We start from the raw sequence: 27,427 nt of genomic DNA, 5'->3' as shown, positions 1-27,427 counted from the left end.
TACTTAGCTGCCTGGAGTGTGACAGGTTTTGTTACCAATCCTTTCACCTTTACTGGTCAGCTGGTGTATAACTCCCATAACCATACATCTCTATTTAGAGCTGGCACAACGCTGCATCACTGCAGACGCAGCCCCAATCCCCCTGTCCATCCTACCCTCCAGCTTCCCCTCACTGCTGAACAAGACCATAAGATACTTAAGGTCCTCCACATGAGGCAGGACCTCATCCCTGACCTGGAGAAGGCCTTCTAGCCTTTTCTGAGTCATGACCATGGTCTCAGATTTAGAGGAGCTGTGAGTTTGGTCCGCATAGCCGGTAGTAAGTCGGACCTGTTCCCAGTGAGGGTTGGACTCCGCCAGGGCTGCCCTTTGTCACCGGTTCTGTTCATCACTTTTAAGGACAGAATTTCTAGACGCAGCCGTGGTGTGGAGTGTGTCGAGTTTGGTGGCAGGAGAATCTCGTCTCTGCTTTTTGCGGATGATGTGGTCCTCCTAGCTTCATCCAGCTCTGACCTTCAGCTCTTGCTGGGTAGGTTCGCGGCCGAATGTGAAGCGGCTGGGATGAGGATCAGCACCTCCAAATCTGAGACCATGGTTCTCGACCGGAAAAGGGTGGCTTGCCACCTCCGGGTCGGGGGAGAGGTCCTACCTCAAGTGGAGGAGTTTAAGTATCTCGGGGTCTTGTTCACGAGTGAGGGTAGGAGGGATCGGGAGATCGACAGGCGGATTGGTTCGGCGTCTGCAGTGATGCGGACGCTGAGCCGATCTGTCGTGGGGAAGAGGGAGCTGAGCCAGAAAGCCAGGCTCTCGATTTACCGGTCGATCTACGTCCCAATCCTCACCTATGGTCATGAGCTTTGGGTAATGACCGAAAGAACGAGATCGCGGATACAAGCGGCCGAAATGAGTTTCCTCCGTAGGGTGGCCGGGCTCAGCCTTAGAGATAGGGTGAGGAGCTCGGACATTCGGGAGGGACTCGGAGTAGATCCGCTGCTCCTCCGGATCGAAAGGAGCCAGTTGAGGTGGTTTGGGCATCTGGTCAGGATGCCTCCTGGACGCCTCCCCGGGGAGGTGTTTCGGGCATGTCCTGCCGGCAGAAGGCCCCCGGGTCGACCCAGGACACGTTGGAGAGGTTACATCTCCAATCTGGTCCGGGAACGCCTTGGGGTCCTGCCGGAGGAGCTGGTGGACAAGGCCGGGGAGAGGACGGCCTGGAGCTCCCTAGTTGGGATGCTGCCCCCGCGACCCGGACCCGGATAAGCGGAGGAAGACGACGACGACGATTCATCCCAGCTGCTTCACACTCGGCTGCGAACTGCTCCAGCGAGAGTTGGACTTTTGTAAACTCAACAATTGGTTGAGTTCAGAGTCCAAAAACATTTTTGCAGCTAGAAAAAGCAGGAAACATATAGATACTGGCCATGATGATCAGCCCCAGAACACCAACAGCACATATCAGCATCAGCGACAGAAAAGGCCTGAATTCATCAATGTCCATGTAGCAATTTTCAGCTTCTGTAAATACTTTAGTTATCTGCTCATCCACTTTCCCACTTTCTGGGTACACACTGGTCATGGTCAGGATTACAAAGAACATTAGCTTAAATTATACATGAAAGAATTAAAAACCTCAGAAAAGCTCTACTAAAAACCAGTAGATAATAAAAGTTGGGTTGTTTCATCTAAAGCTGAAGAGTTGGTGATTATTTGAACTCACCTTGGCGTATTTGCACAACGGAACCTGTCTGGGGAGCACGTGGAAGGACAGATTTCATCCGACCCATCACCACAGTCGTTCTGGTTGTCACAAACCCACTGAGATGGGATGCAGCGTCCACTGGAACATGTAAACTCAGACTCCAGACAGGGAGGTGGGGGGGGAGGGCACGTCACACCCTCACAACGCCACAGACCTTCTTCACAAGAGCTGGACAGAAAGATCACGTATCCGTTTCAGCTTTTTGTTTTGGTCAAATTTCTATTAAAGACACATTTAGAGAAACACACCAGTTCTGACAATGTATGGTGAGCGTAGTTCCAGGTGGAAACAAGGAGCCCTCCCACTCACATGGACACTGAGAGGGCAGTATGCAGCCGTCACCTGTGGGACAAAACACCACTAGACTGATATGACTGGAACATTATTCTGAGAAGCCAGCTGGGGCACAAGCTTGTAGGGTGCAGAAGATTGGTGTTAGATGATCCTGCTGTGCCATAATGAATGATTAGGTGTGAGTGTGATCATACAGAAAACATATTACACGCATTTACTCTCTGTGCATTTCAGGCCTAATAAACTACACCCCAATGCTTCGTTTAAAGGGAAAATAGAGGCAATGGGAAAAAACAAATTTAACCAATCCTGACCCGGCTTACTCCTTTAGCTTTAGCTTAGCATAAAAGACAGTAAGTAGATGGATCCAACTAGCATTGGGAGCAAAAATGTCCTTAAATCACTCAGTAGTGATCCCAGCCTGGATCTCTGGGACTTGGAGCTCGCCCCGTCTCCTGCGCATCTTTGGGGGGCGGATCTGTGGTCCCTCACACTCTCTGTTGGACGCTCCTATAGAGAAACCTTAAATAAACAAGCGCGTGTACACACACAGGTGCTCACATGGTGCTCTCAAAAGTATGGGCTTGGGCATGTTAAACACAGGTCTTAAGACTATGGTGGGCACTTAATGCACTGTGATTTATTATCGTGATTCTTCAGTTAAGCAATGTTGATTATATATTTTTTTCATCAAGTTGACGCAGTGACAGCTAGATCTTGTTGTATTGTTGTTGTGTCCCTTTTTTTGTCCTTTTGTTGTTGTTTTTTTGTCTTTTTCTGCAGGTATAGAAGCAGACTCTTGTTAATTGTTTATTTTTGTGGACCACCCCCCCCCCCCCTCTCTCCCCACCTTTTCCTTTCTCTTTCACCTCTGTCTCCGTGTGTGGTCGGAATTACAAAGCATTCAACAACAATAGCAATAAAGTTTTAAGTATCAGGCGTGACATTAAAAGCAAACGCTTTGATGCTCCACCTGAGAATAAATCTGTAAGGCTTGTCGCCAGCATTCAGACATCAATTCTGCTTGCTTCACAGCCAGACAGGGCACGGTAAAAAAAAAAAAAAAAAGTAGTGATCCCAGCTCTGCGTGTGACCTAAATAATCAGACTACGCTCCTACCCTCATCTATGGTCACGAGGTTTGGGTAGTGACCAAAAGAACAAGATCACACATCACAGATACAAGAGTCAACTGTGTGGTCTCATTTCATAATATTAAGGACATCGATTTGGCATCCCTTTCTCTCTATAAGGACTCCATTTCTCATGCTAAAGTATTACTCCGGTCTCATCTGTTCGAACACCAGCAATACTAAGACAATATTTTCCATATTTAATAGCGTCTTTCTGCCTCCCCACTCCCTACCTTCCCACCGCTTCTCTTCTGCAACCTGTAACTCTCACCTTCAGTTTTTCAATGAGAAAGTTAATAGTATCCATCAACACCTCGGCCCACCATCTTACCTCCCTTCTCATTCTCTTTCCCTGAATTCTCTCAACTCTCCACGTTTAACTTTCCCAATCCCTCAGTACTTTCCAACTTCATCACTAAGACCAAACCTTCCACCTGTCAGTTAGACCACCTTCCCACAGGTATCTTGCCTTCACTCCCTGCTCCCCCTCATTACAGCCATCATTCTCTCATCACTATCTACTGGAACTGCTCCATCCCACTTTAAATCAGCAGCAGTCAATCCGATCCTGAATCAACCAGGTGCAGATCCCGATGATTTCAATTAAGGTTAAGGTTGGCATTATTAATCCCCGAGGGGGAAACTGGGCTGCCATGGACAAGTAAAAACAACAACAAACAAACAAAACAAAAATCGCGTTGACTGGACTCTGCGATAAACCACTACCATGATAAAAACATCACATATAAGATCATCCGAATGCTTGTTGCAAAAACGCACTACAACAGGAATGAAAGAGTTTGTAAAATGTTCAGTGGAACAACGGGGCAGTAATATTCGTCGACTACAACAGTTTCTGAGATCCTTAAAGACATGGTGGAGAGGGTGATCCTCAGAAACAGGACCGCTACTCATCATCCTTTTGCCCACGATCATGTCAAATGAGTCCAAGCTTTCCCAACCACTGATTCTGTTGTTGTCGTCAGCAGTGAGGCTACGCCCCAACACAACACAGCATAAAACAACACACTGGCCATGATCTCCTGACAATACACATTCAAGAGCCTCCTACTTATGCCAAAGGATCTCAGCTTCCTAAGGAACACTATCTGGACTGGGCCTTTTTAACAGCAGCATCACTGTTCCTTTTCAAATTCAAATTCAAATTCAAACTTCAAAAATACTTTATTAATCCCAGAGGGAAATTGATTGCTGTAGTAGCTCAGGATAATAATAATAATCAAGTCGTCAAAGAGTTGTTGTATATTACAATGGCTGTTGGCAGGAAGGATCTCCAGTAGCGGTCAGTGTTGCAGCGAAACTGAAGAAGCCTCTGACTGAAAACACTCTTCCGTTGTCGGACAGTCTTGTGAAGAGAATGCTCAGGGTTGTCCATCATTTTCTTGAATTTCAGTTTTGCAGTTCAACGTATTGTCCCCTAGAAATTTATGTCTCTACAATTTCAATAGGTTGTCCTTTGATGAACACTAAAGAGAATGATTGTATTTTCTTCCTAAAATCAATAATTAGCTCTTGTGTTTTGCCAATATTAAGCTGTAGAAAACTGACATAACACCATCTCACAAAAGAGTTACCGTCCTCCTTATAAGCCAGGTCGTCACCCCGAGAGATCAGGCCCGTGTGTGTGTGACACACACATCCGTGTGTGAAAGTCTGGATCGGAGTGTGTGTGTGTGTGTGTCCTCAAACGTAACTGGTAGTGCTACAGTACACTCGTGGCACCAGCTTTCGCAGTGCGAGCCTTCGCGGCGCCAGTCGTCACGACGCTAGCCTTCGCGGTGCTTTGTGGCTGATGTCACAAGAGCGTAGGTTAACAAGGCAGGGTTCCCACTCTTTTCTTGAAATTATTTTCCAGGACTTTTCCAGGACATATTCAAGACTTTTTCAGTGTACAAGTCAAGTTATCATAACTACGGTTTGCCGATATCCCGATATATTTAGAAACAGATATGATATTGTACCTACCTATACCGTTATTTTGACAATATAGTTGTGGAAAGATTTTTGTCTTTCACAATCTCACCTGCTTTCCTCTACTTACAATGCAACACAACTAAAACAGAAGTTATTCTCTACTATACCAGAGATGTGACATTGTGGCATCATCAAGTCATCTCCATGTCATGTTTTTGTTCTGCTCAGCAACTGAACCAGGTTAATTCACTGTGCTGATTGAAATCGTCGTCGTCTTCCTCCGCTTATCCGGGTCCAGGTCTCAGGGGCAGCATCCCAACTAGGGAGCTCCAGACCGTCCTCTCCCCGGCCACCTCCACCAGCTCCTCCGGCAGGACCCCAAGGCGTTCCCGGACCAGATTGGAGATGTAACCTCTCCAACGTGTCCTGGGTCGACCCGGGGGCCTCCTGCCTGCAGGACATGCCCGAAACTCCTCCCCAGGGAGGCGTCCAGGAGGCATCCTGACCAGATGCCCAAACCACCTCAACTGACTCCTTTCGATCCGGAGGAGCAGCGGTTCTACTCCGAGACCCTCCCGAATGTCCGAGCTCCTCACCCTATCTCTAAGGCGGAGTCCGGCCACCCTACGGAGGAAACTCATTTTGGCCACTTGTATCCGCGATCTCGTTCTTTCGTTTATTACCTAAAGCTCATGACCATAGGTGAGGATTGGGACGTAGACTGACTGGTAAATCGAGAGCCTGGCTTTCTGGCTCAGCTCCCTCTTCACCACGACAGATCGGCTCAACGTCCGCATCACTGCAGACGCTGAACCAATCCGCTTGTCGATCTCCCAATCCCTCCTACCCTCACTTGTGAACAAAACCCCGAGAGACTTAAACTCCTTCACTTGAGGTAGGACCTCTCTCCCGACCTGGAGTTGGCAAGCCACCCTTTTCCGGTTGAGAACCATGGTCTCAGATTTGGAGGTGCTGATCCTCATCCCAGCCACTTCACACTCGGCCGCGAACCTACCCAGCAAGAGCTCAAGGTCAGAGCTGGATGAAGCTAGGAGGACCACATCATCCGCAAAAAGCAAAGACAAGATTCTCCTGCCACAAAACTCGACACACTCCACACCATGGCTGCGCCTAGAAATTCTGTCCATAAAGGTAATGAACAGAACCGGTGACAAAGGGCAGCCCTGGCGGAGTCCAACCCTCACCGGGAACAGGTCAAACTTACTCCCAGCTATGTGGACCTAACTCACGCTCCTCTGGTAAAGGGACTGAATGGTCCTTAACAGAAAGCCACCCACCCCATACTCCTGGAGCGTCCCCCACAGAGAGCTCCTGGGGACACGGTCATAAGCCTTCTCCACATCCACAAAACATATGTGGATTGGTTGGGCAAACTCCCATGTCCCCTCCATCACCCTTGCAAGGATATAGAGCTGGTCCACAGTTCCACGGCCAGGACAAAAACCACATTGCTCCTCCTCAATCTGAGATTCAACTATCGATCAGACCCTCCTCTCCAGTACCTTGGAGTAGACTTTTCCAGGGAGGCTTAGGAGTGTGATCCACCTATAGTTGGAACACACCCTGGGGTCACCCTTCTAAAAGATGGGGACCACCACCCCAGTCTGCCACTCCACAGGAACTGCCCCTGATGACCACGCAATGTTGCGGAGATGTGTCAACCACGACAGCCCTACAACATCCATAGCCTTGAGATACCCAGGACAAATCTCATCCACCCCTGGGGCTCTGCCGCTGTGTAGTTGTTTGACTACCTCAGCAACTTCTGCCCCCGAGATTGGACAGTCCATCTCCAGGTCTCCTGGCTCTGGTTCCTCCTCGGAATGCACGTAGGAGGGATTGAGGAGCTCCTCAAAGTATTCCTTCCACCGTCCGACTATAGCCCCAGTTGATGTCAGCAGCTCCCCATACTCACTGTAAACAGTGTGAGCGAGTTGCTGCCTTCCTCTCCTGAGGCGCCGGACAGTTTGCCAGAACCTCTTTGGAGCCGATCGATAGTCTTTCTCCATGGCCTCACCAAACTCCTCGCAGGCCCGAGATTTTGCCTTGGTAACTGCCACTGCTGCACCCCGCTTGGATATCCGGAACCTGTCTGCTGCCTCCGGAGACCCACAGACCAGCCATGCCTTGTAGGCCTCCTTCTTCAGCCTGACGGCTCCCCGAACCTCTGGTGTCCACCAGCGGGTACGGGGGTTGCCACCATGACTGGCACCGGCCACCTTGCGACCACAGCTAGCAACAGGCGCCTCAACAATCGCAGAGTGGAAAAAGGCCCACTCGGAGTCAATGTCCCCCACTGCTCTCGGGACGCGGTCAAAGCTCTGCCGGAGGTGTGAGTTGAAGACCTCTGAAGTGAGTTGAAGACTGTACACACCACATTACACTTTACTGCTTATTTCACATAGTTGGATGTTAAACTGCTTCTTGCTTCCAGTATTGGTCATTTTAGGTTAGTCCAGTCATCCAGAAACAAGACTCAGGGTAGATATTTGTTTCTGCTGTCGGACGATAGAACTAGTATGAATTACTCAGTGGAGCGCGGGTCCGGTAGACTACCTGCTATCCGTTGCTATCCTGAAGCTCTCATCATGTTCGCTCGTCTCAACTCATGAGTGAAAAAAACAAAAGCTCTCCGCTGCTCCTTTGTCACTCAACAGAGAGAAGGAGAAAAACCTCTCACTCTATAAACTGCGATAAAGCAATACTCGTGAACCGAGTTGCTACTTTTGGCACTTCTTTGGAGAAATAAATCTAGGGGTGAAAAATCTGTAAATCTAGCAAAAATGACAGTTGGAAAAACAGAAGTGGAACTGGAACTGAAGGGGAATATGCAATCTGATTTAGGGCTGAAACGATTCCTCGAGTACCTCGAATAATTCGAGTACAAAAAATCCTCGAGTCAAATTCTCTGCCTCGAGGATTCGTTTAATTCATATTTAATTAATTCATGGCTTTGCAATCACCCGGGGTCATGTTTCACCCGGACCGAAATAAGTGACGCACATGCCCACTGGGCTGAATGCACACGCGAGTAGCGAATATAACTTAACTTTCTCTTAAGCCATGGCGGACAACTTGAACCCCGGTGGAGTGCGAAAAAGACAGAAAAAGTCAAAGGTGTGGGAGCATTTTTCACGTCGTAAGACGGAAAACGTAGTCCAGTATAAATACTGTAAAATGGATTTAGCCTACCACAACACCACATCCTCGATGCTGCAGCACCTGTAAATGTCTCTTCTGCAAGCGGACTCGGAGCCTCTACAAGATAATGCATTTTAGCCTGTATTTCTATATATTCTGCGGACACTGTGCGACTTTTTCATTTGTAGCACTCAATTTCAGCTCACACCGTACGTCTGGTAGCAACACGTCGGACTTTTTATTGTGTTATTGATGTCTGTTGTCCCTCGGGGTTTCTGCAGGAGGACACGGGTATTTGAGTGTGGCGGAGGAAAACGAAAGAAAGTAAATAAATGTTTTGTGATCAGTATAATTTGACAAAACCACAGCAAACATGCTTTCTCGACAATCCTTGTTAGTGTGAGAAAAAAAAGTGTAGAAATTAAAACGGACGTGTGTTAATAGGGAAACAGCCGGCGAGCCGTTTGTGCATGCGCCGTGAGCGGTTCTGGTTCTGTTTGGGCCGCAGCCGCTGGCAGCGCTACTTCTACAGTTATCCTCCTAGTTTTTGTCTGGCTTGCAGGCTAGCAGATTCTCGCACGAGGGGAAAATCGGCTCAGGTTGTATATTTTTTGCACAGACATTTGTTTACTGTGAAGTAAAGTTGAAGTGCTCAAGTTTTGCAAACTAATTTTGAATAAAACTTGAAGAATAACTGGCAATTGCTTTCTCATTTTAAGAGGCCTTTCATATTTTATAACATGCTATGTGATATAATGGTTTACAAACACAAAAGGGTAATTTATTAGAGTACTCGATTAATCGAAAAAAATATTCGATAGAGTACTCGATTACAAAAATATTCGATAGCTGCAGCCCTAATCTGATTGGTTGGAAGCGTCATGTGGGGCACTGTGCCAGCTAGATGCAGAAATGAAAGGAGAAGCGCTGCAGCCCAATATTGCCCAAAATGTTTAATCCGTTTGTTTATCCACAAGGAGGGAAAAAAAAATTTCCAGGACAACTCAAAAATTTCCAGGACATTTTGCAATTTCCCCCATTTTCCATGTGTTTTCCATGACTGGAAAATTGGGACTATCATTTTCCAGGTTTTCCAGGTTTTCCAGGACGCGTGGGAACCCTGCAAGGGTAGTGATTGAAGCGCTCGTCATTCCATGGCACTTTGCAGTGCATCTTTGCGCTTCCGTGTCTGGTGTGTTCCAGACGTAGGTGTCGGATCATAGTCAAACTACAAAGAAACTACACAGGGGTCCATCTGGAACTGAGACAACTAGCTAATAAATCAAAATGTGTTTCTTTTGCTAGTTTTAAGAATTCTAGCCAAGCAACTTTTGCTTACCTGAAAGCAAGAAACTGGATCATATTTAAGGATTTTTATCATGCTGTTTTTCTAGAGAAGAATTTGTTTTCGTTGTTGACTAACAATATGTAAAAGTACTGTTTTTGCAGTGTGTTCTGGGATGTTTGTTTAAGCTGGTAATACAAATGTTCTCTATTGATCCAGTTTAGTAGGCAGTTGAATGGCAGCAAGCTCTTTTACCGTGTCTGACTGTGCCAGCGGGGCAGAAACAGCCCTCCACACAGGAAAGCACACCGCACTGAGAGTATGGACTGTGTCCAACACTTGGACACAACAAAGCACAGGCTGGGCCACAGGGGTTGTAAACTAGTCCTTTTTCGCACTGTAGAGCTGCCAGAAAAGTAAAAAGAAGTTAGAAAAAGACTGTCGGACATAAATGTGCAGTAGTGCCTGCCACCGTTTGACCTACGACAGAGCTCCTGGGACCTCCAGCGGATGTAAATTCCTCGTCGGTTGCACTCTTCAGCATAGGCTGCAATAGCTGTGCAGAGACACTCACAGTCCCCACCGGAGTCACACCTAACTCACACACGCACGCACACACACACACACACACACACACACACACACACACACACACACACACACACACACACACACACACACTAGTTCAGCTTTCAAAAACACTTCTTGAACACACAAGTTATGAAAAGCGTTGCACTCACCCACAAGCATCAAAGACACACCAGTCATAAAACTGATGGAAGGGCACCTCAGCGTGGCACAGAGAGAAGAGCTCCTGAGTCAGAACAGCACACCTTTTCCTTGCCCACAGCACTCTGTGAGCGTTCAGCTGCGAAGACAAAGTGTACGTTTTCGGTAGCTGTTGAGGCTAACGGAAGCGCACATGTGTCTGGATCAAACTCACAGCACAGGGATCTCTCAGGTCCTGGTTTTCCACATCAGGGCAGGAAAGGGTGACCTTCCAAGAATTCCCAAACAGCTCAGGTGTAGATTCTTCTATTCCCTGTCTTGTTGTGAAGTCATTCTCAGAGTTTCCGTCAAAATTACCACACAAGCCTCCAACTCGGCCTCTCAGGTGGGCCACCAAACGCACGTACACACGCATACCTGTTAAATACACATTGAGTTAAAGGGTGTATATAAAGTGATACTAGACTTCTGATCTAGCCTACCTCCATCCCAAAGCACAGTGACTCCAAGTTGGGAAGAAAGGGAGACAAATAGGCCCATTTTTTCCATAGTTAGACCACTGCCACTGTAGGTCTTTGGTAGTGCGACTGGCATTCCATTTACTGTCACTGCTTTACCTAAAGGTCACAGATGTTAACCATCAGCACCTATCCCCCTCATTCAGACTAAATTAAACATCATCTACAACTGTTTATATGCTGGTGAAGGTTCTCAGTCACCCAGGTCATGGTATTCACAAAGGTTTAGACGAAGGCAACTGGATTTTCTTTGGTTTCTTGAAGACGTTCGCTTCTCATCCGAGGAGCTTTGTCACTTCTGACTAGAATATGGGAGGGTCAAGCTAATAAGCTGTAGCTGTCTGTTGTTATTTAATGAGCAGAAACTACTCTGAGTACCCCTCCTCTCCATCCCCTGATGAGTCGTTAGCCTCTACTGTAAGGAAATCGTTGTGTTGATTAGATGCAGGAAGGTGTCCTAGACTGAAACTGCTTAGGAATGAGATTAAAGCTGCATTATAGGTACTGCAGGTGAAATCTAAGCCCCTCCCCTATTTAAAGCAGGTATGCAGTCACTACATTGGACTGCATAAACTTAAAGACAAAAACACCCCTCCCGAGAGGGGGCAGGGGCTTTTCTGGTTGCGGTCTCCCTGGGGTCCCTGTACTCTGGAACAGCTCCTGGATCTCTGGGACTTGGAGCTCCCTCTATCTTCTACACATCTTTGGGGGCAGATCTGTGACCCCTCACACTCTATTGGATGCTCCTATAGAGAAACCTTACATATACAAGCACGTGAACACACAAGGGTGCTCATTTGGTGCTCTCATATGTATGGACTAGGGCATTTTCAACACATGTCTTAAGGCTGCACTGTAAAAAATGACTGTGAATTACACAGTAATTTACTGTGTTTCTGTAAAGTAACTCACTGTGAATGTATTTAAAGTAAAATACTGTATAATTGACAGTAACTGTTGCAGTACTGTATAAATCACAGTAATAAATGCAATACTGTAAAACTTCACAGCAGACTAAGTTCTACTGTAGTAAGTCACAGTAATATAATCACTACTGTAAGAAACAAAGCAAAAATTTACAGTAGTATGAAAATACTGCATAAATTATGGTAATACATGCAATACTTTAAAAATTCACAGCATACCAAGTTCTACTGCATTAAGTCACAGTAATATCATCACAACTGTAAAAAACAAAACAAGACTTTACAGTAATGGGAAATTATTGTATAAATCACTGTAATAAATACAATACTGTATAAATTCACAGCAGATCAAGGTCTACTGTAGTAAGTCACAGTAATATCATCACAACTGTAAAAAACAAAATAAGACTTTGCAGTAATGGGAAATTATTGTATAAATCACTGTAATAAATACAATACTGTATAAATTCACAGCAGATCAAGGTCTACTGTAGTAAGTCACAGTAGCATATTCACTACTGTCAAAAAAAGAGAAAGAAATTACAGTAGTGTGAAATTACTGCATAAATTATGGTAATACATGCAATACTTTAAAAATTCACAGCATACCAAGTTCTACTGCATTAAGTCACAGTAATATCATCACTACTGTAAAAAACAAAACAAGATTTTACAGTGATGTGAAATAATTGTATAAATCATTGTAATAAATACAATACTGTATAAATTCACAGCAGATCAAGTTCTACTGTAGTAAGTCACTGTAATATCATCACTACTGTAAAAAACAGAGAGTTAAATTACAGTGGTGTGAAACAATTGCATAAGTTATAGTAATGAATGCAATACTGTATAATTCACAGCAGACCAAGTTCTACTGTTGTAATTCACAGTAATATAATTACTACTGTAAGAAAAAATGCAAAAATTTACAGTAGTGTAAAATTACTGCATAAATTATGGTAATACATGCAATACTTTATAAATTCACAGCATACCAAGTTCTACTGTAGTAAGTAACAGTAATATAATCACTACTGTACAAAACAAAACAAGATTTTACAGTGGTGAGAAATTTCACAATGACTTATTGTGTACTGGATAAAAACATACTGCAGAAATTCACAATAATAATTTAAATTCACAGTAACATGTGTACCATAGGGAATTGCAGTACCTATTACAGTACTGTAGAAATTCACAATAATATATTGGAATTTAAAGCAACATATTATTTATTGTTATAACAACATGTAAATACTTTAAAAGCTCACAGTAACCATTACAGTATACTGTTGAAATTCAGTTACATATTGTGTACTATAGAAACCTCAACCAGCTGTAAAATGTCACAGTTCATCACGTACTGTGTAAAACTACAACCAAAGGTAATTTCAGAGTGATATCGTGTACTTCGGGAAACCACATCAAGCAACATGATACTGTAAAAATTCACAGTAATTGTTTTAATTGTACAATGTATTTTTAAGTAATTATAGCAACCAGTACATTACTGTAAAGATTTGCAGTAACATCATATATAACCATTGGGTATAGCCTCTCCCTGGGCTGCCACCTTACCGTGGTGGAGGGGTTTGAGTGTCCCAATGATCCTAGGAGCTAAGTTGTCTGAGGCTTTATGCCTCTAGTAGGGTCACTTATGGCAAACAGGTTCTAGGTGAGGGATCAAAGAGCAGCCTGAAGACCTCTTATGATGAATAAATTCAATGGAAACTGTGTACCCTTGCTCGGACGTGGGTCACCAGGGCCCCCCTCTGGAGCCAGGCCTAGAGGTGGGATACGTTGGCGAGCCCGGCCGGTCACAGCCCGAAGAGGAAACGTGGGTCCCCCTTCCCATGGGCTCACCACTCATGGGAGGGGCCAAAGGGGTCAGGTGCAGTGTGTGACAGGTGGTAGTCGAGGGCGGGGGACCTTGGCGGTCTGATCCTCGGCTAAAGAAGCTGGCTCTTGGCACATGGAATGTCGCCTCTCTGGTGGGGAAGGAGCCTGAGTTGGTGTGTGAGGTTGAGAGATTCTGACTAGATATAGTCGGTCTCACCTCAACGCATGGCTCTGGCTCTGGAACCAGTTTCCTTGAGAGGGGTTGGACACTCTACCACTCTGGAGTTGCTCCCACTGAGAGGTGCCGAGCAGGGGTATGCAGGGCATACTAGTTGCCCCCCATCTTGGTGCCTGTACGTTGGAGTTTACCCCGGTGAATGAGAGGGTATCATCCCTCCGCCTACGTGTGGGGGGGGACAGGTTCTGACTGCGGTCTGTGCTTATGCACCAAACTACAGTTCAGACTACCCACCCTTTTTGGAGACCTTGGAGGGGGTGCTGGAGAGTGCTCCTTCCAGTGACTCCCTCATTCTGCTAGGGACTTTAACGCTCATGTGGGCAACAACAGTGAGACCTGGAGAGGTGTGGTTGGGAGAAACGGCCCCCCTGATCTGAATTCGTGCAAGTGGTGCTCGCTGCAGAACCACAAAGGCGGAGCTGCACCAGAAGGTGGAGCTGCACCAGAGTCAGCCCCGCCCATTCCAGAATCAGCCCCGCCCATCCTATCGGAGTCAGTCCAATTCCTTCCAGTTGTCAGACTTGATAGCATTCTGGAAACAAAGAGGGTGTTATAGCTAAAAAATGCAAGATTGAGGAGGGAGTTGAGAAGTTAATTGAACAGTTTTTGTAAAGGTTCCATATAATTAAAAATCTAACTTTTGGAACTTTTAATCATGTTATATTGTCATTTCCTCATAAGAAACACGCCAAAGCCATTTTTGGCCTCATTCATGCATTTTCTTCCCATCTCAGCTTCAATTTGGTCTCCTCCCCCAAAGTGGGTCTGGTCTTGGTTCTCAAATCTGGATATTCTGTGAATTTTCTGACAATTTATTTCTGAAATGACTTCTACTGAGACACCGCCAGAAAAATCATACATCCCATCTACAAAGACACACCAAATAACATAATAAAATGTAACGCCACCTGATTTTTATCAGATGTGGTGGTGTAGTGGTAATGGTGTCAGGTTGACATGCAGTTTTGCGCAGGTTCGCCTCCCAGCAGTGGAAATATTCTATAATCTCTTTTCCTCATTTCTAGCTACACTTGCCAGTACTATGTTTACAACAATTTATTGGTATGCCGTTTAACATATAATGACTAATGTGTTTTTTTTATTTATTCATTCGTTTATTTAGCCAGTGTGAGTCCATCTGTGAGCAGAGTTTCAACTAAAATGCTGTTTAGGAACGACCAAATTCAAAGAACTTGTAGAGACATAAATATTTTGCTATAAATGAACATTACAACTAAAATATGAACAAATTAAATGTTTCAGCTGGCTGAATAGATTGTTGCCGACCCCACCGAGAATCGAACCAGCATCAGCTGAGGGGAAAGCAAAACGTTAGTCAGACGATCTTGCCACTGGACTACCAGAACCCACAGGAAGGGTACATGCTGTTGTACAGGACTTTTGTTAGAGCGGCTGTGGGCAGATATTCGCTACGAGAAACCTTTTTATTTCGGGATATATTCAGACTTTGTCATGTAGCAAGTTATATTTATCTTGTTTAATTGGAGCACAGAACATAGCATTAACGACTGTAAACTAGTAACAGCCGTAATTCATGTGGGTCAGGTCAGTTTGCGATAAAGTTGAAAACAAAAACGGAAGTCAGTGGGCTAGGCTGAGTTTGCGTGAATGGGCGGGGTTGACTCTGGTGCAGCTCCACCTTATGGTGCAGCTCCGCCTTTGTAGTTCTGCAGCGAGCACCCTCTCAATTCGTGTGGTGTTTTGTTGTTGGACTTCTGTGCCAGTCATTGATTGTCCATAATGAACACCATGTTCAAACATAAAGGTGTCCATATGTGCTCTTGGCACTACGATACCTTGGCCTCAGCTCGATGATCAACTTTGTTGTTGTTTCATCTGACCTGTGGCCGTATGTCTTGGGACACTCAGGTGAAGAGAGGGGCGGAGCTGTCAACTGACCACTACCTGGTGGTGAGTTGGCTCAGATGGTGGGGGAGGATGCCGGTCAGACCAGGCAGGCCCAAACGTATCGCAAGAGTATGCTGGGAACGCCTGGCAGAGTCCCCTGTCAAAAGGAGCTTCAATTCTCATCTCCAACAGAACTTCCAAAATGTTCCAGGGGAGGCGGGGGACATTGAGTCTGAATGGACCCTGTTCTGTGCCTCTATTGTTGAGGCGGCTGACCGGAGCTGTGGTCGCAGGATCGTCGGTGCCTGTCGTGGTGGCAACTCCCGAACCCACTGATGGATACCGGTGGTTAGGGATGCTGTCAAGCTGAAGAAAGAGTCCTATCAGGCCGTTTTGGCCTGTGAGACTCCAGAGGCAGCTGACGAGTACTGACGGTCCAAGCGGAACGCGGCTTGGGTGGTCGTTGAGGCAAAAACCTGGGCGTGGGAGGAGTTTGGTGAGACCATGGAGCAAGACTTCCGTATGGCTTCAAGGAGATTCTCGTCCACCATCCGGCGCCTTGGGGGGGTGGGGGGGTGGTGGGGGGGGTGAGCAGTGCGCTACCAACACTATTTATAGTGGGGACGGTGTGCTGCTGACCTCTTACTCAGGACGTTGTGGATCGATGGGCAGAATACTTCGAAGACCTCCTCAATCCCACCGACATGTCTTCCAGTGAGGAAGCAGAGTCTGGGGACTTTGAGTTGGGCTCTCAAATCTCTGGTGCTGAGGCCACTGAGGTGGTTAAAAAGCTCCTCTGTGACAAGGCCCCAGGGGTGGATGAGATCCGCCTGGAGTTCCTTAAGGCTCTGGATGCTGTGGGGCTGTGTTGGCTGCAATATCGCGTGGACATCGGGGGCAGTTCCACTGGACTGGCAGATTGGGGTGGTGGTTCCCTTATTTTAAAAGGGAGACCGCAGGGTGTGTTCCAACTACAGGGGATCACACTCCTGAACATTCATGGTAAGGTCTATTCAGGGGTTCTGGAGAGGAGGGTCCATCGGATTGTTGAACCTCGAATTCAGGAGGAGCAATGTGGTTTTCGTCCTGACCGTGGAACACTGGACCAGCTCTATACCCTTAGGAGGGTCCTGGAGGGTGCGCCAGAATTTGCCCAACCAATTTACATGTGTTTTGTGGATTTGAAGAAGGTGTTTGACCACGTCCCTCTGGGGGCCCTGTGGGGGGTACTCCGGGAGTATGGGGTACCAGGCCCTCTGATACGGGCTGTTAGGTCCCTGTATGACTGGTGTCAGAGCTTGGTCCGCATTGCTGGCAGTAAGTCAGGCTCGTTCCCAGTAAGAGTTGGACTCCGCCAAGGCTGCCCTTTGTCACCGATTCTGTTCATAACCTTTATGGAAAGGATTTCTAGGCGCAGCCAAGGTGTGGAGGGCATCCGTTTTGGTGGCCTGAGGATCAGTTCTCAGCTTTTTGCAGATGATGTGGTCCTGTTGGCTTCATCAGAACGTGATCTTCAGCTTTTGCTGGAGCGGTTCGCAGCCGAGTGTGAAGCAGCTGGGATGAGAATCATCTCCTCTAAATCTGAGACCATGGTTTTGATTTGGAAAAGGGTAGAATGCCTTCTTTGCCTCAGGGATGAGGTCCTACCCCAAATGGAGGAGTTTAAGTATCTCGGGGTCTTGCTCACGAGTGAGGGAAAACTGGAGCGTGAGATCGATAGGCGGATTGGTGCTGCATCTGCAGTGATGCGGGCGTTGTACCAGTCTGTCGTAGTGAAGAGAGAGCTGAGTCAGAAGGCGAAGCTCTCCATTTACTGGTCAATCTACGTTCCTACCCTCACCTATGGTCACGAGCTTTGGGTAGTGACTGAAAGAATGAGATCGCGGATAAAAGCGGCCGAAATGAGTTTTCTCCACAGAGTGGCTGGGCTCTCCCTTAGAGACAGGGTGAGAAGCTCTGTCATTCGGGAGGGGCTCGAAGTAGACCCGCTGCTCCTCCACATGGAGAGGAGCCAGTTGAGGTGGCTCGGGCATCTGGTCAGGATGCCTCCTTGACGCCTCCCTGATGAGGTTTTCCGGGCATGTCCAACTGGGAGGAGGCCTAAAGGTAGACCCAGGACACGTTGGAGGGACTATGTCTCTCACCTGGCCAGGGAACGCCTTGGGATTCCCCCGGAGGAGCTGGCCCAAGTGGCTGGGGAGAGGGATGTCTGGGCCTCTCGACTTAGGCTACTGTCCCTGCGACCTGACTCCAGATAAGCGGGTGAAAATGGATGGATGGATGGGTGTTATAGTAACCTGAATGGTACTACAGAAATATCTAGTAATATGACATTTACAGTAACATATTGTGTACTTTAGGACATGAAAGCAATGGTTAGGAATGGCTCCCTTTGTTTCAAAGTTAAACATCAAAACAGACAACACTGTCAAACAGGTTTTTCTTAATATCAAAATTGAGTATAATCATGTGGGGGGCTAAGACCATTACTTGGTCTGAGTTTGGCTTCAATGGGGTCAAAGGTCACCACAATGTGCAAAAAATCCCCTTAATGAAATTTTAAATGACAAAATGTAGGGAAAATGAATAACTTCCTAACCTTTTGACCTAAGGAGCTGAAATTTTAATGTCTAGATTGTGGTGCTCGAGCCATACACTGTGCAAATTTTTAGACTCGCAGCACCTTGGGAAGTGTCAAAAGTCACAGAGGTCAGCCATTGAAGTGGCCTTTTGGCCTGCTTTTGTCTAACAACTCAACTCAACTCATGCGTTGAGATTTAAACATGAAATCTGAGTATGTTGCTTATCAAACGGACTTTACCCGCATATCTCGGTGCAGTTATGATGGGACCTCTGGGGGTCTACTTGGCCTTCCAAAGTTCTTTCAGAGTTGTGTTTTGGGGTGATTGATAGGGTCTCTTCACAAGCCAACAGGCAAAGCTTCAAACAATTTGAAAAACTGACTTTTAACTCTATGGGTTAGCTGATGCCGTTACGTCTAGGCTTGTATATGCTGTTATGTTTTTATTGTTTGTTTCTTAAACTTTTTACTGGTTTTAAATGTTTTTATTTTTATTGTACAGCACTTTGGTGGCATGTTTCATGCCTGTAAGGAGCTTTCTAAATAAAGGTGATTGACTGATTGATCGATAAGATTATTCTAAAGTGACCCCTTGGGGATCATCTGACCTGAGTCTGGGGTCAAAGGTTGCTGCGTGGCAGCCAAAATGTATTTCTTTGAAATTTGAATTTAGAAAATGGTGGGAAAATGAATAACTTTAAAACTATTTGACCTATGAGGCTGAAATTTGTGTAGAATAGAATAGAATAGAATAGAATAATCCTTATGTCCCACAATATGGATATTGAGTCATAGCAGCTAGTTTGTAAAGTAAATGTTTTGCTCCAAGTTAAATATTCAGATTACAAACTAAATACGTTGGTGTGACCTAATTATTTAATTTGTAAAATAAACATTTAAGTCTAAATTAAACATTTGGCTTGTAATATTATTATTTAGTTGGAAACTTTAACATTTATAAATGTATGAATAATCATGGTGAAAATATTACTTAGAAAAATGAACCACCTATTTTTTACCTTCTTCTAGTTTAACTTAATTGCTGCAAAAATTATGTTTGATTTTAAATGGCACCACACAGATGTGCAGAAATAAAAATTATTAATACTTTAAACTATTATTCACAGCATTTTAACCTATTAAAATTTTAATTATATTTCAGTTGATTGCATTTTGCTGCTTCCACCAAGTCTCAGAATTAGTTTTCTGAATTATACCGTACCAAATATAATTTTTTCTACAGTCTTTGTATTAAACCCAGTTACTAGGAACTACTTTTTCTTCTGCCTTCCACAGTACAACTCATTAACTATTCAGGAAAACGGTCAGATCAGATAGATAATAATATTAACTGCATTTTGCGATGTAGGTGATGACTAACATGCAGTTACTGTGTTATTTATAAATGGTGTATTTTACTGGTAATTCATCTCGAGTCCCAGTATTCATGCGCTCATGCCCGGGAAAGCACCTGGCTCACGTGATCACGGTTCACAAGCTGTAGCCAGCGACGCTGGGCTGCTCATTGGTCCAGCCGACAATTGCGCGGCAGTCTTTGGCGGTGTTCTAACCGGTTCTAACCGAACAGCGGCAAGAAAGAAAAAGAACAGGAGGAAAGAACTTCAGCTGCAGGAATAAAGGGATTCGCAACGTTCTCCAGTCTGCTGCAGGACGACGAAGACTGTTTTCTCGACGTAGATGCGTGGAGCATCATTGCATGTAAGTGTCCTTTCTCTTTACTGACTTTTAGTCAAACATTGCTTGCTCAGACTAGTCACCGATACTTGAGAAAGGATAAGTTTGAGTTAACTGCCGTTCTGGTTCAAAATGTCTTACACGTGTACTGTTTGTAAATTCAAAGCTGTGTCAACTCCCGCATTTATTCGACATGTTAAAATGCACAGAAATGTCGCTAACATTAGATTTCACTGTGGCTATGCAAATTGTCCTTCTGCTTTTTCAACGGTAATTGCTCTTCAAAAGCATATGTGCAGAGTTCATACGACCACAGTTAAATCAAGGGCGCAAACGCAAGGACATGCTTTGGCTTTCATGCAAATTTGAGGGGTGTACCTTTGTGTCAGACCATTCAGTGTGTTACAGGTAAAAGACATGGACTCCATTGAGCATGCAATACAGAGCGTGCTACCACAGCTACAGAGAGAGAAGGTGGAAGCAGTGATTCACGAGTTTGAAACCACATTGGGTGTGGAAGGGCCAGATGATCTTCAGTTTATCAAAGAGGCAGACATCAGTCACCTACTATCGCCCATTCAGTGCAGAAGATTGATTAATTCTTTCAAAAGTCGTAAGCTGTCTCAATTAGCCTACATGTTTATGTTCACTGCTATTGTATTTTGATGATAATGACTATTAAGATGAAAAATGTTAGAATGAAACAAAATTAACCATTATGTTTTTTGTGCCTATGTCAATTTGTTATGCAGATCCAAAAAGTCCTCAGCCTATCACCTCCTCACCCGTTTCTTCCCCCTCTAGCTCATTTTCAAATGAGCCTTGCACCAGTCCATTAACCAGTCCACAAGGACACAGCAAATGGGTAGACGGTTTTCAGGTGCAATGGGACAAAATGAGGCCCGCTCTCCAAAGAGCCATTGATGATGGTAATCGTCCAGAGCCAGGGGATCGCAGACACATGGTGAAAGTCATTGTTGATTCCATGAGAGAACACTGCTTGAACCCGACACGAAAAGACTGCACAACAGTAGCAAAAGCTATAACTCAGATGTATCCTGGCAGCTTTTTAGATAAAACAGATGAGGGAGAAAGTATTGGATGTGGATACTTCACTTTACTGCAGCAGCTGAAAACCAGAGTTGAATATGTCAACAGAGACAACACACTCTCCCGCCTGAGGAGGCCCAGAAGGTCAGACACAAGTGATGATGGACAGCCGCCACCACCTGCCAAATGTGCTAAAATCGACAGTTATGGTTGTATTAACTGGCAGCCACAGGAGTATCCAGAGGGGGAAACGGCTCAATCACTAGAAGAAAAGAGGAAAGAAATGATAGATATTTTTACTCAAGATGGACCAAAGGCAGCTGAGAGAGGAAGGGTAAAGGAACTTATGACAAATACATATTCAAAACAGCGAGAAGACATCAATGCTGACCCATCTCCCAGCATTCTGGACATAAGTAAACGGTGGCCATTTCTCCTGTCTTGGAAGCTCTTACTTTCCCACTTCACTACCCTGACTGGTGTTGACCTGTACACCAGACTGAAGGATGACATGGATAAAAAGGAGAAGAGGCTCCTGGAGTACTTCGGATGTCAGGTGATGAGTTGGACCAAGGAAGTTAAAGCTCTTCTGAAAGATGCTTTAAAGGCAAACCGAGAGGGCACAGATGGTCTTGCAGCACTCCTGGTGATGATGACCCATTTCAAGGAAGCAGAGGACGCCCTTTTCATCCTTGCTGATGTAAGTTATTATATTGGTCTTAAATAATTCTTAATGTAAAAAGTTCTTTATTAATTGTAAATAGGGATGCACCAATACACTTTTTTTCACTTTTGACACCATTATCTGAGGTTTAGTATCAGTCGATATTAGTGCTCAATTTGTGAATCAAACCTTCCCGGAACGCAAATACTGGGCGGGGGGTTGGTTCGCTGGAGTTTTTGACAATTAAAATTGCGCCCACATTTTCTAAGTTAACACAACTCTTTTGACAGCAGTAGTTTCAGCATCTTTACTGTCCCCCTGCTTTAGCACTCTCCCCTCTCCCCTTATGCAGTGGCCGCACAGGTGCTTCTCTCAGAGTTCCTGCTGCTCTAAACATTAAAATAATTATTTCATTTTCTGTTCCTCACGTCTGATTACCTTCAATGGTGTCTGTTGTTGCAACCACCAGGTACAAAAACTAACTTGTTTTCATTTGACTATTTTTCTGTCCTGCCTGTTTATTATCTTCCTGCATCTCCTCTCAATCCTAAAGAGAAACTGCTACCTGGGTTCATATATATTCACCTTATGAGTTACCTTTGAACTGCAGTTCTAAAAGATCTACCGACCGCAAAAACAGTGGTCTGCGCGCCAGCCGCACTGGTGATGAAGTCACCGGAGGACAAAACAGGTGATGCGCTCCGCTCCACAGCAGCAAAAAGCATCAGGCACAAATAACAGACAGAAAACTTAAAAGGAAATGAGCCGACATGAACGATCGCGTGTTAAATTTGTTTTTGAGGTGGTGACACCTAATTTGATAATGTTACTGTGGCCGTGCTCAAGACGCAGATGTCTGGAGCACGTCAACGATCAGAGCTTTGCACCTATAATCTCCGGAGAGTCTGCATGAATAATGTAATATCAGTAGAACCAGGATCGTTTTCGGGCTCCCCCTGGGTGTGTAAGCTGAGGGCTTCCAGGGGAGCCTGTCTTCTTTTGGGGTGAGTCGGGGTCCCTTCAGCTGACCCGTAGTTCAAACCATGCGTATAGCACAAGTTGGTTGCGCGAGTTGCCGGATCCTAGCAGACAGTTGCCAGAACGGTCCTTTCAAAATAAGACAGTTCCTGGATCTTGTTCCGGCGAGATCCGGCTCAAATTAAGCCCTGGTCGATATTGATCTCATACCGATACAAAAATCCAACACTTTATTGCATAATGAACTACATATGAAAAAGACTGCACTGCAAAAACTGATTTCTAAGAAAGTAAAAACACTCCTTTTTAAACATTTTTCTTTTTAGTCCAAACAGATTTTAAAAAAATCCCCAGAAAAATAACATTACTTAAAATTAGCTAAAAATTCTTAACTATGATCCAGATTTTCTAGTTTTGAGTTAAAAAAAAATCTGCCAGAGAGGTAAGCGGTAAGAGGTAAAAAGTTGCTTGGCTAGAATTTGTAAAACTAGCAAATAAATGGATTGTTTTTTTTTTTACTTAACTTGAGCAAAACCTTGCGAGACTTCATAACTGCTGCCTTTTAACTATGAACTGCTTTAAATTCCCTCCAAATTGACGGTCAGTCGAAACAACGGAAAATTTGCGATACGTACTGGAACAGAGCACGTTGCTCTTTTGCCGCTGACCGCTCCTGCATGTCGCCTCCTGTGGGTCGAACCCTTAATAAACCAGGGTTTCCCTTACATAGGCGTAGCCGTGGAGGGCCGCCACGGCTGAAATCCCACCGCCACGCCTACAACATCCCAAGTTTTATTGATGTTTTTTTTTTTTTTTTTTTTTTTGCGCGGTTTCCCGAAGAAGCAGCGGGAACTACTGTGTTGTTGCTTGTGATCACAGCCGGCAGGTAGCAAGGAGGAGGAGGCAGGGCAGGGTGGTTACAGCTATGAGCGTACGGATAAAGCATTTTTGACGAATACGAGCAAGAAACGAGTGTAAAACTCGAAAATATCCGTAATCGTGCTGAATGAAATCCTCATTGGGTAACTGACTGTCTTCACGCTCTGTGATTGGCCAGTCAGATAGAGCGCCCGCCCCTCCCTACACACAAAACTGCAGCCGGGAGCTCCGTCAGCTCGGTCCAGGCATCAACGCACACACACAGACAGTAAAGCCGGGCGGACACTGTGTGACTTTTTCACTTTTTTGAGCAGATTTTCCACTCGTGCGAGAATCCACAAGATCGGGGCGAGTTTTGCGCTGAGCGTCGTGTAGTGTACAGGGGGTTACGAGAGGCGATTAACACCACGTGACCAGCTACCGATCAGCAATCGTGAGCTCGCACGGACTTCCGGAGTGTTTAATATTTATCTCGTTCCTCATGAGGGTTGAAGCGGCGCTGCGAGCAGCTGCGACCCAAAAAGTATCAGAACCGCTCACGGCGCATTCGCAATCCTGCATCAACTCCGCTCACCCGCTATTTCCCTAATAACACACGCTGTTCGTTTTTATTTCTACATGTTTTTTTACTCACAAAGATTGTCAAGAAAGCGTGTTTGTCGTGTTCATGTCAAATTAAACTGATCACAAAACACAGATTTACTTTCTTTATTTCGTTTCCTCATCCAACCCCCATAAATCCCCGTGTGTCCTCCTGCAGCACTCCCGAAGGACAACAGGCAAAACAAGACAAAAAAGTCTGACGTGTTGTGTAAAAACTGCTATTTTTAGCTTATTTTAGGTCCGACGTGTTGCTACCAGACGTACAGTGAGCACATGACTCGTGAGATCTGCCCTGCGCTGAAGTCGTACAGTTTGAGCTGAAGCTGTGTTACGAGTGAAAAAGCCGCACAGTGTCCGCCCAGCTTATTATAATGTTCCCTGTAATGCATCTTGATGTTCTTAACAAATAAATTAAATCAAAGATATTGGTCAATAATGCCAAATATGTAAATTTGTGTTTCAGTCCTTTTTATACTGGCTTAAAAATACTTCATTAAGTCTACTAAGCAGGGGTGTAGAACGTGTTTAACAGGGCCAGCCCAGTAATGATCTTGGACCAAAATAAAGGGGGCAGAGAGTCAAATAAAGGGGGCAAAAGAAGATGTTTTTCCAGATGCCAAGAAAAATCAAATGCCAAATCCCCCCTGCAAAGTGTGTCACTGAGAGTTTAAAACAGAAATTATTATTGTGCAAATATTGGTGTACTCACCTTTAATACTAGTTATTACAATGCAGCAGTCGCTGGATTGGTGCAGTTCAAAGTGGAGTGCATCAAATAAAACAATATTAGCATAAAGGTGAGACGTGTCATAACCCCCCCCCCCCCTGCCAACAACACCACCACCACAGCTGGAAAAATTCCTAGGGGAAACACTGTAAACACTAGAAATCCAAGAGGCCTTTACAGCGCTTTGCTGCCCGGGCCTAATTAAAAGACAACTTAGATGTGTTTTTCCTTTTTCTTTCTTATTCTAATGCTTTGCTGGAGTATTAGATCGAGAGCAAAATAATGTGATCAAAGCATCCCTAGTTGTTGCATTTTGCGTTTTGTCCTGTTCTCTCTGAGCCTCAGTGCATATACCAGGGACTGTCTTCTACATTTGCCAATTGTAAAACTTAAAAAGGAGTCTGTTAAGCTGTGTTAAACACTGTTTACTGTGTTTTTATTTATTTATTTTGTAAAAAGTTTAATTGTGCATTTTGTTCATCTCAATTCATCAGGTTACAACAACTCCTGCTGATGCAGAGGAACAGTTCGTCCTCCCAAGCTCCCCAAGGCTCATCGCACTTGGTAAAACTGTCATTTAGTAAAAGCAGATATAGAGAAAAATAAATCCTAAGTTGACATTAAGACTAGTGAGGAAGTGTCATTACTGCAGTGCCCAGTGAGAACATTCCAACACTGACTTGGTTGGCTGGGGACGAGACAATGATCATCCCCAGCCAACCTCCTGCCCACTCAGCCACAGCAACACTTTGCCAGGAAAGAGGGTTTGCGAAGCAGATCGCTCACGAAATTCGTGTGCTGCCTGCTTTTCCTCTGTTCACATCAGGCACAAAGTTTTCCGTCGCAATCAACAAGCGCTTCTGCTCAGCTGTTGCATTTCTTTTTTTAACTATGTTTACCAGGTACTAGTCCCCATTTACTGCTCTTTTCCTGTTTAAAAACACCCCACGTGCCTTTGCTGTTCTGTGTGTGTGCACACGCACACACCCTACCTATTTATATCTTCGGAAACTGCGCCGATCCTGCTCAGCTCTTGTGTAATTAGACCAATTCCTTTAAAATTGGGTTCGTAAATAACTTGGTGTTTTTGGTATGAAACAATGCTACTGTATATATTTATCTTTGAATTAAACGTATTTGTTTATCTAAGCAAAACAGATTCTCCCCCTCCCCATAGTTCAGCCTACACTGCGGGAATGGGTGTGTTTAATTTTCATCTCTAGTCTGTTTAGATACACAAATATGATCGCATTTATCAATCGGTGTTTTGTTTGAAAACTAGCTTTATTTTGTTAAATTTCATGGCCTGCCTCTTCTGTCTTTGAATTCCTGTCAGAACTGATGCAGCTCACTTTCATAAAAAATAGAGCACACGCCAAAACAATTGCCACATGGCGTGAGCCTTCCCAGTGCTTCGCAGCTGCTGTGAACGACACCATAAGTCAACAAGGGCGCCGAATAGAAGCGCTCTTTGTTCCACGATGCTTAGCATCACCTGTGTCTGATGTGAACTATGTATCAGACATTACTTATTTGTAATTCAATTGTTGTTTTATGTTTGATTATTGCAGGAAACACTATGTGGTCTGCGAACAAGTGGATGCTATCCATAGAGGGCAGAGTTGTAATCCCACTTTTACCTCCCATACCGGATTTTACAACTGCCTTGGCTGTCCTGTTTGCCAGTTTCTATGTATTCAACATAGAATATCAGGTGGAAGCAGTCACAACACTGGAATTCGTTCAGAGGTATTGCTAATAACATTCTAACTTAATTTTGAGCTACAATTCAATTAAAGTTTATTTACAAATATTTAGAAAAATCTCAGAACTCTTCATAGTGCTGAAAGAATAGTAATTTAAAATTAGAACAGTCGGACAATAACTAAAATCATTTGCTCATACAAATATGTTCATTCAGGACAATAAACGCTGTAAGTCTAAATATCCAATCGGCACCAAAATCATTACTATGTTTTAGCTGCACCTTGACTCTAAAGCTGCTATTCGTAATCTGCAAAATAAACTAGCTTACTCACTCAGAACTCTCACCCCTCCCATCAAGTAGCAGTCCTAGGCCATGCCCCACTGAGGAAGTGCGGTGATGTTCTGCTGCAAAATGTGCTACAAGCATAATGAGTCATGGAGCCACGTACATGCAGAAGTCTGTTTGTCGGGTGGGATTGTTTAATCATTGGTTTTGGACCAATCCATGTTTTTGGCTGAAGTTTAGACAAAAGAACCACTTAATTATTTATGTTTTTCTTTAATCTCCACAAAATATTTCTAAGAATGTTGTGTTAAAATGTTAATAGGCATGAAAAAAATCTGTTAGATTACTTATTTTGCTGATTAAAGATAGCAGCTTTAAATTTCTTATCCTTTCAAGTTGATTTCTATAAGCTTTTTGATCTGTTCTGAGAGGACTTTTGTTATGATGATGTGCTCACCAAACTGTCCATAAGTTATATTAACCTATATTTTCATTTCTATTAGGTTCCTTGTGAGGATCAATCCAAATTCCATCAAGTGCACAGCCAAGGTCCAGACGAGCAGAAAAA

General features: G+C 44.6%; 1 protein-coding gene across 1 annotated transcript in view; it reads right to left on the bottom strand.

The window, feature by feature from the left end:
• sspo (SCO-spondin) overlaps window positions 1-27,427 on the bottom strand; it is a 603,219-nt gene that overhangs the window by 436,755 nt on the left and 139,037 nt on the right. The window contains 7 exon segments of the mRNA XM_054751251.2: window positions 1,718-1,927; window positions 2,008-2,101; window positions 9,823-9,972; window positions 10,052-10,161; window positions 10,308-10,435; window positions 10,511-10,713; window positions 10,779-10,913. Of these exon segments, the coding sequence (XP_054607226.2) occupies window positions 1,718-1,927; window positions 2,008-2,101; window positions 9,823-9,972; window positions 10,052-10,161; window positions 10,308-10,435; window positions 10,511-10,713; window positions 10,779-10,913 (1,030 nt within the window).

The sequence above is a fragment of the Nothobranchius furzeri genome, chromosome 7 (genome assembly GCF_043380555.1).
Source record: "Nothobranchius furzeri strain GRZ-AD chromosome 7, NfurGRZ-RIMD1, whole genome shotgun sequence".
NCBI classification, from domain to species: Eukaryota; Metazoa; Chordata; class Actinopteri; order Cyprinodontiformes; family Nothobranchiidae; genus Nothobranchius; species Nothobranchius furzeri.
The sequence above is the reverse complement of the archived record's forward strand: the minus strand, read 5'-3'. Positions and strand labels throughout refer to the sequence as shown.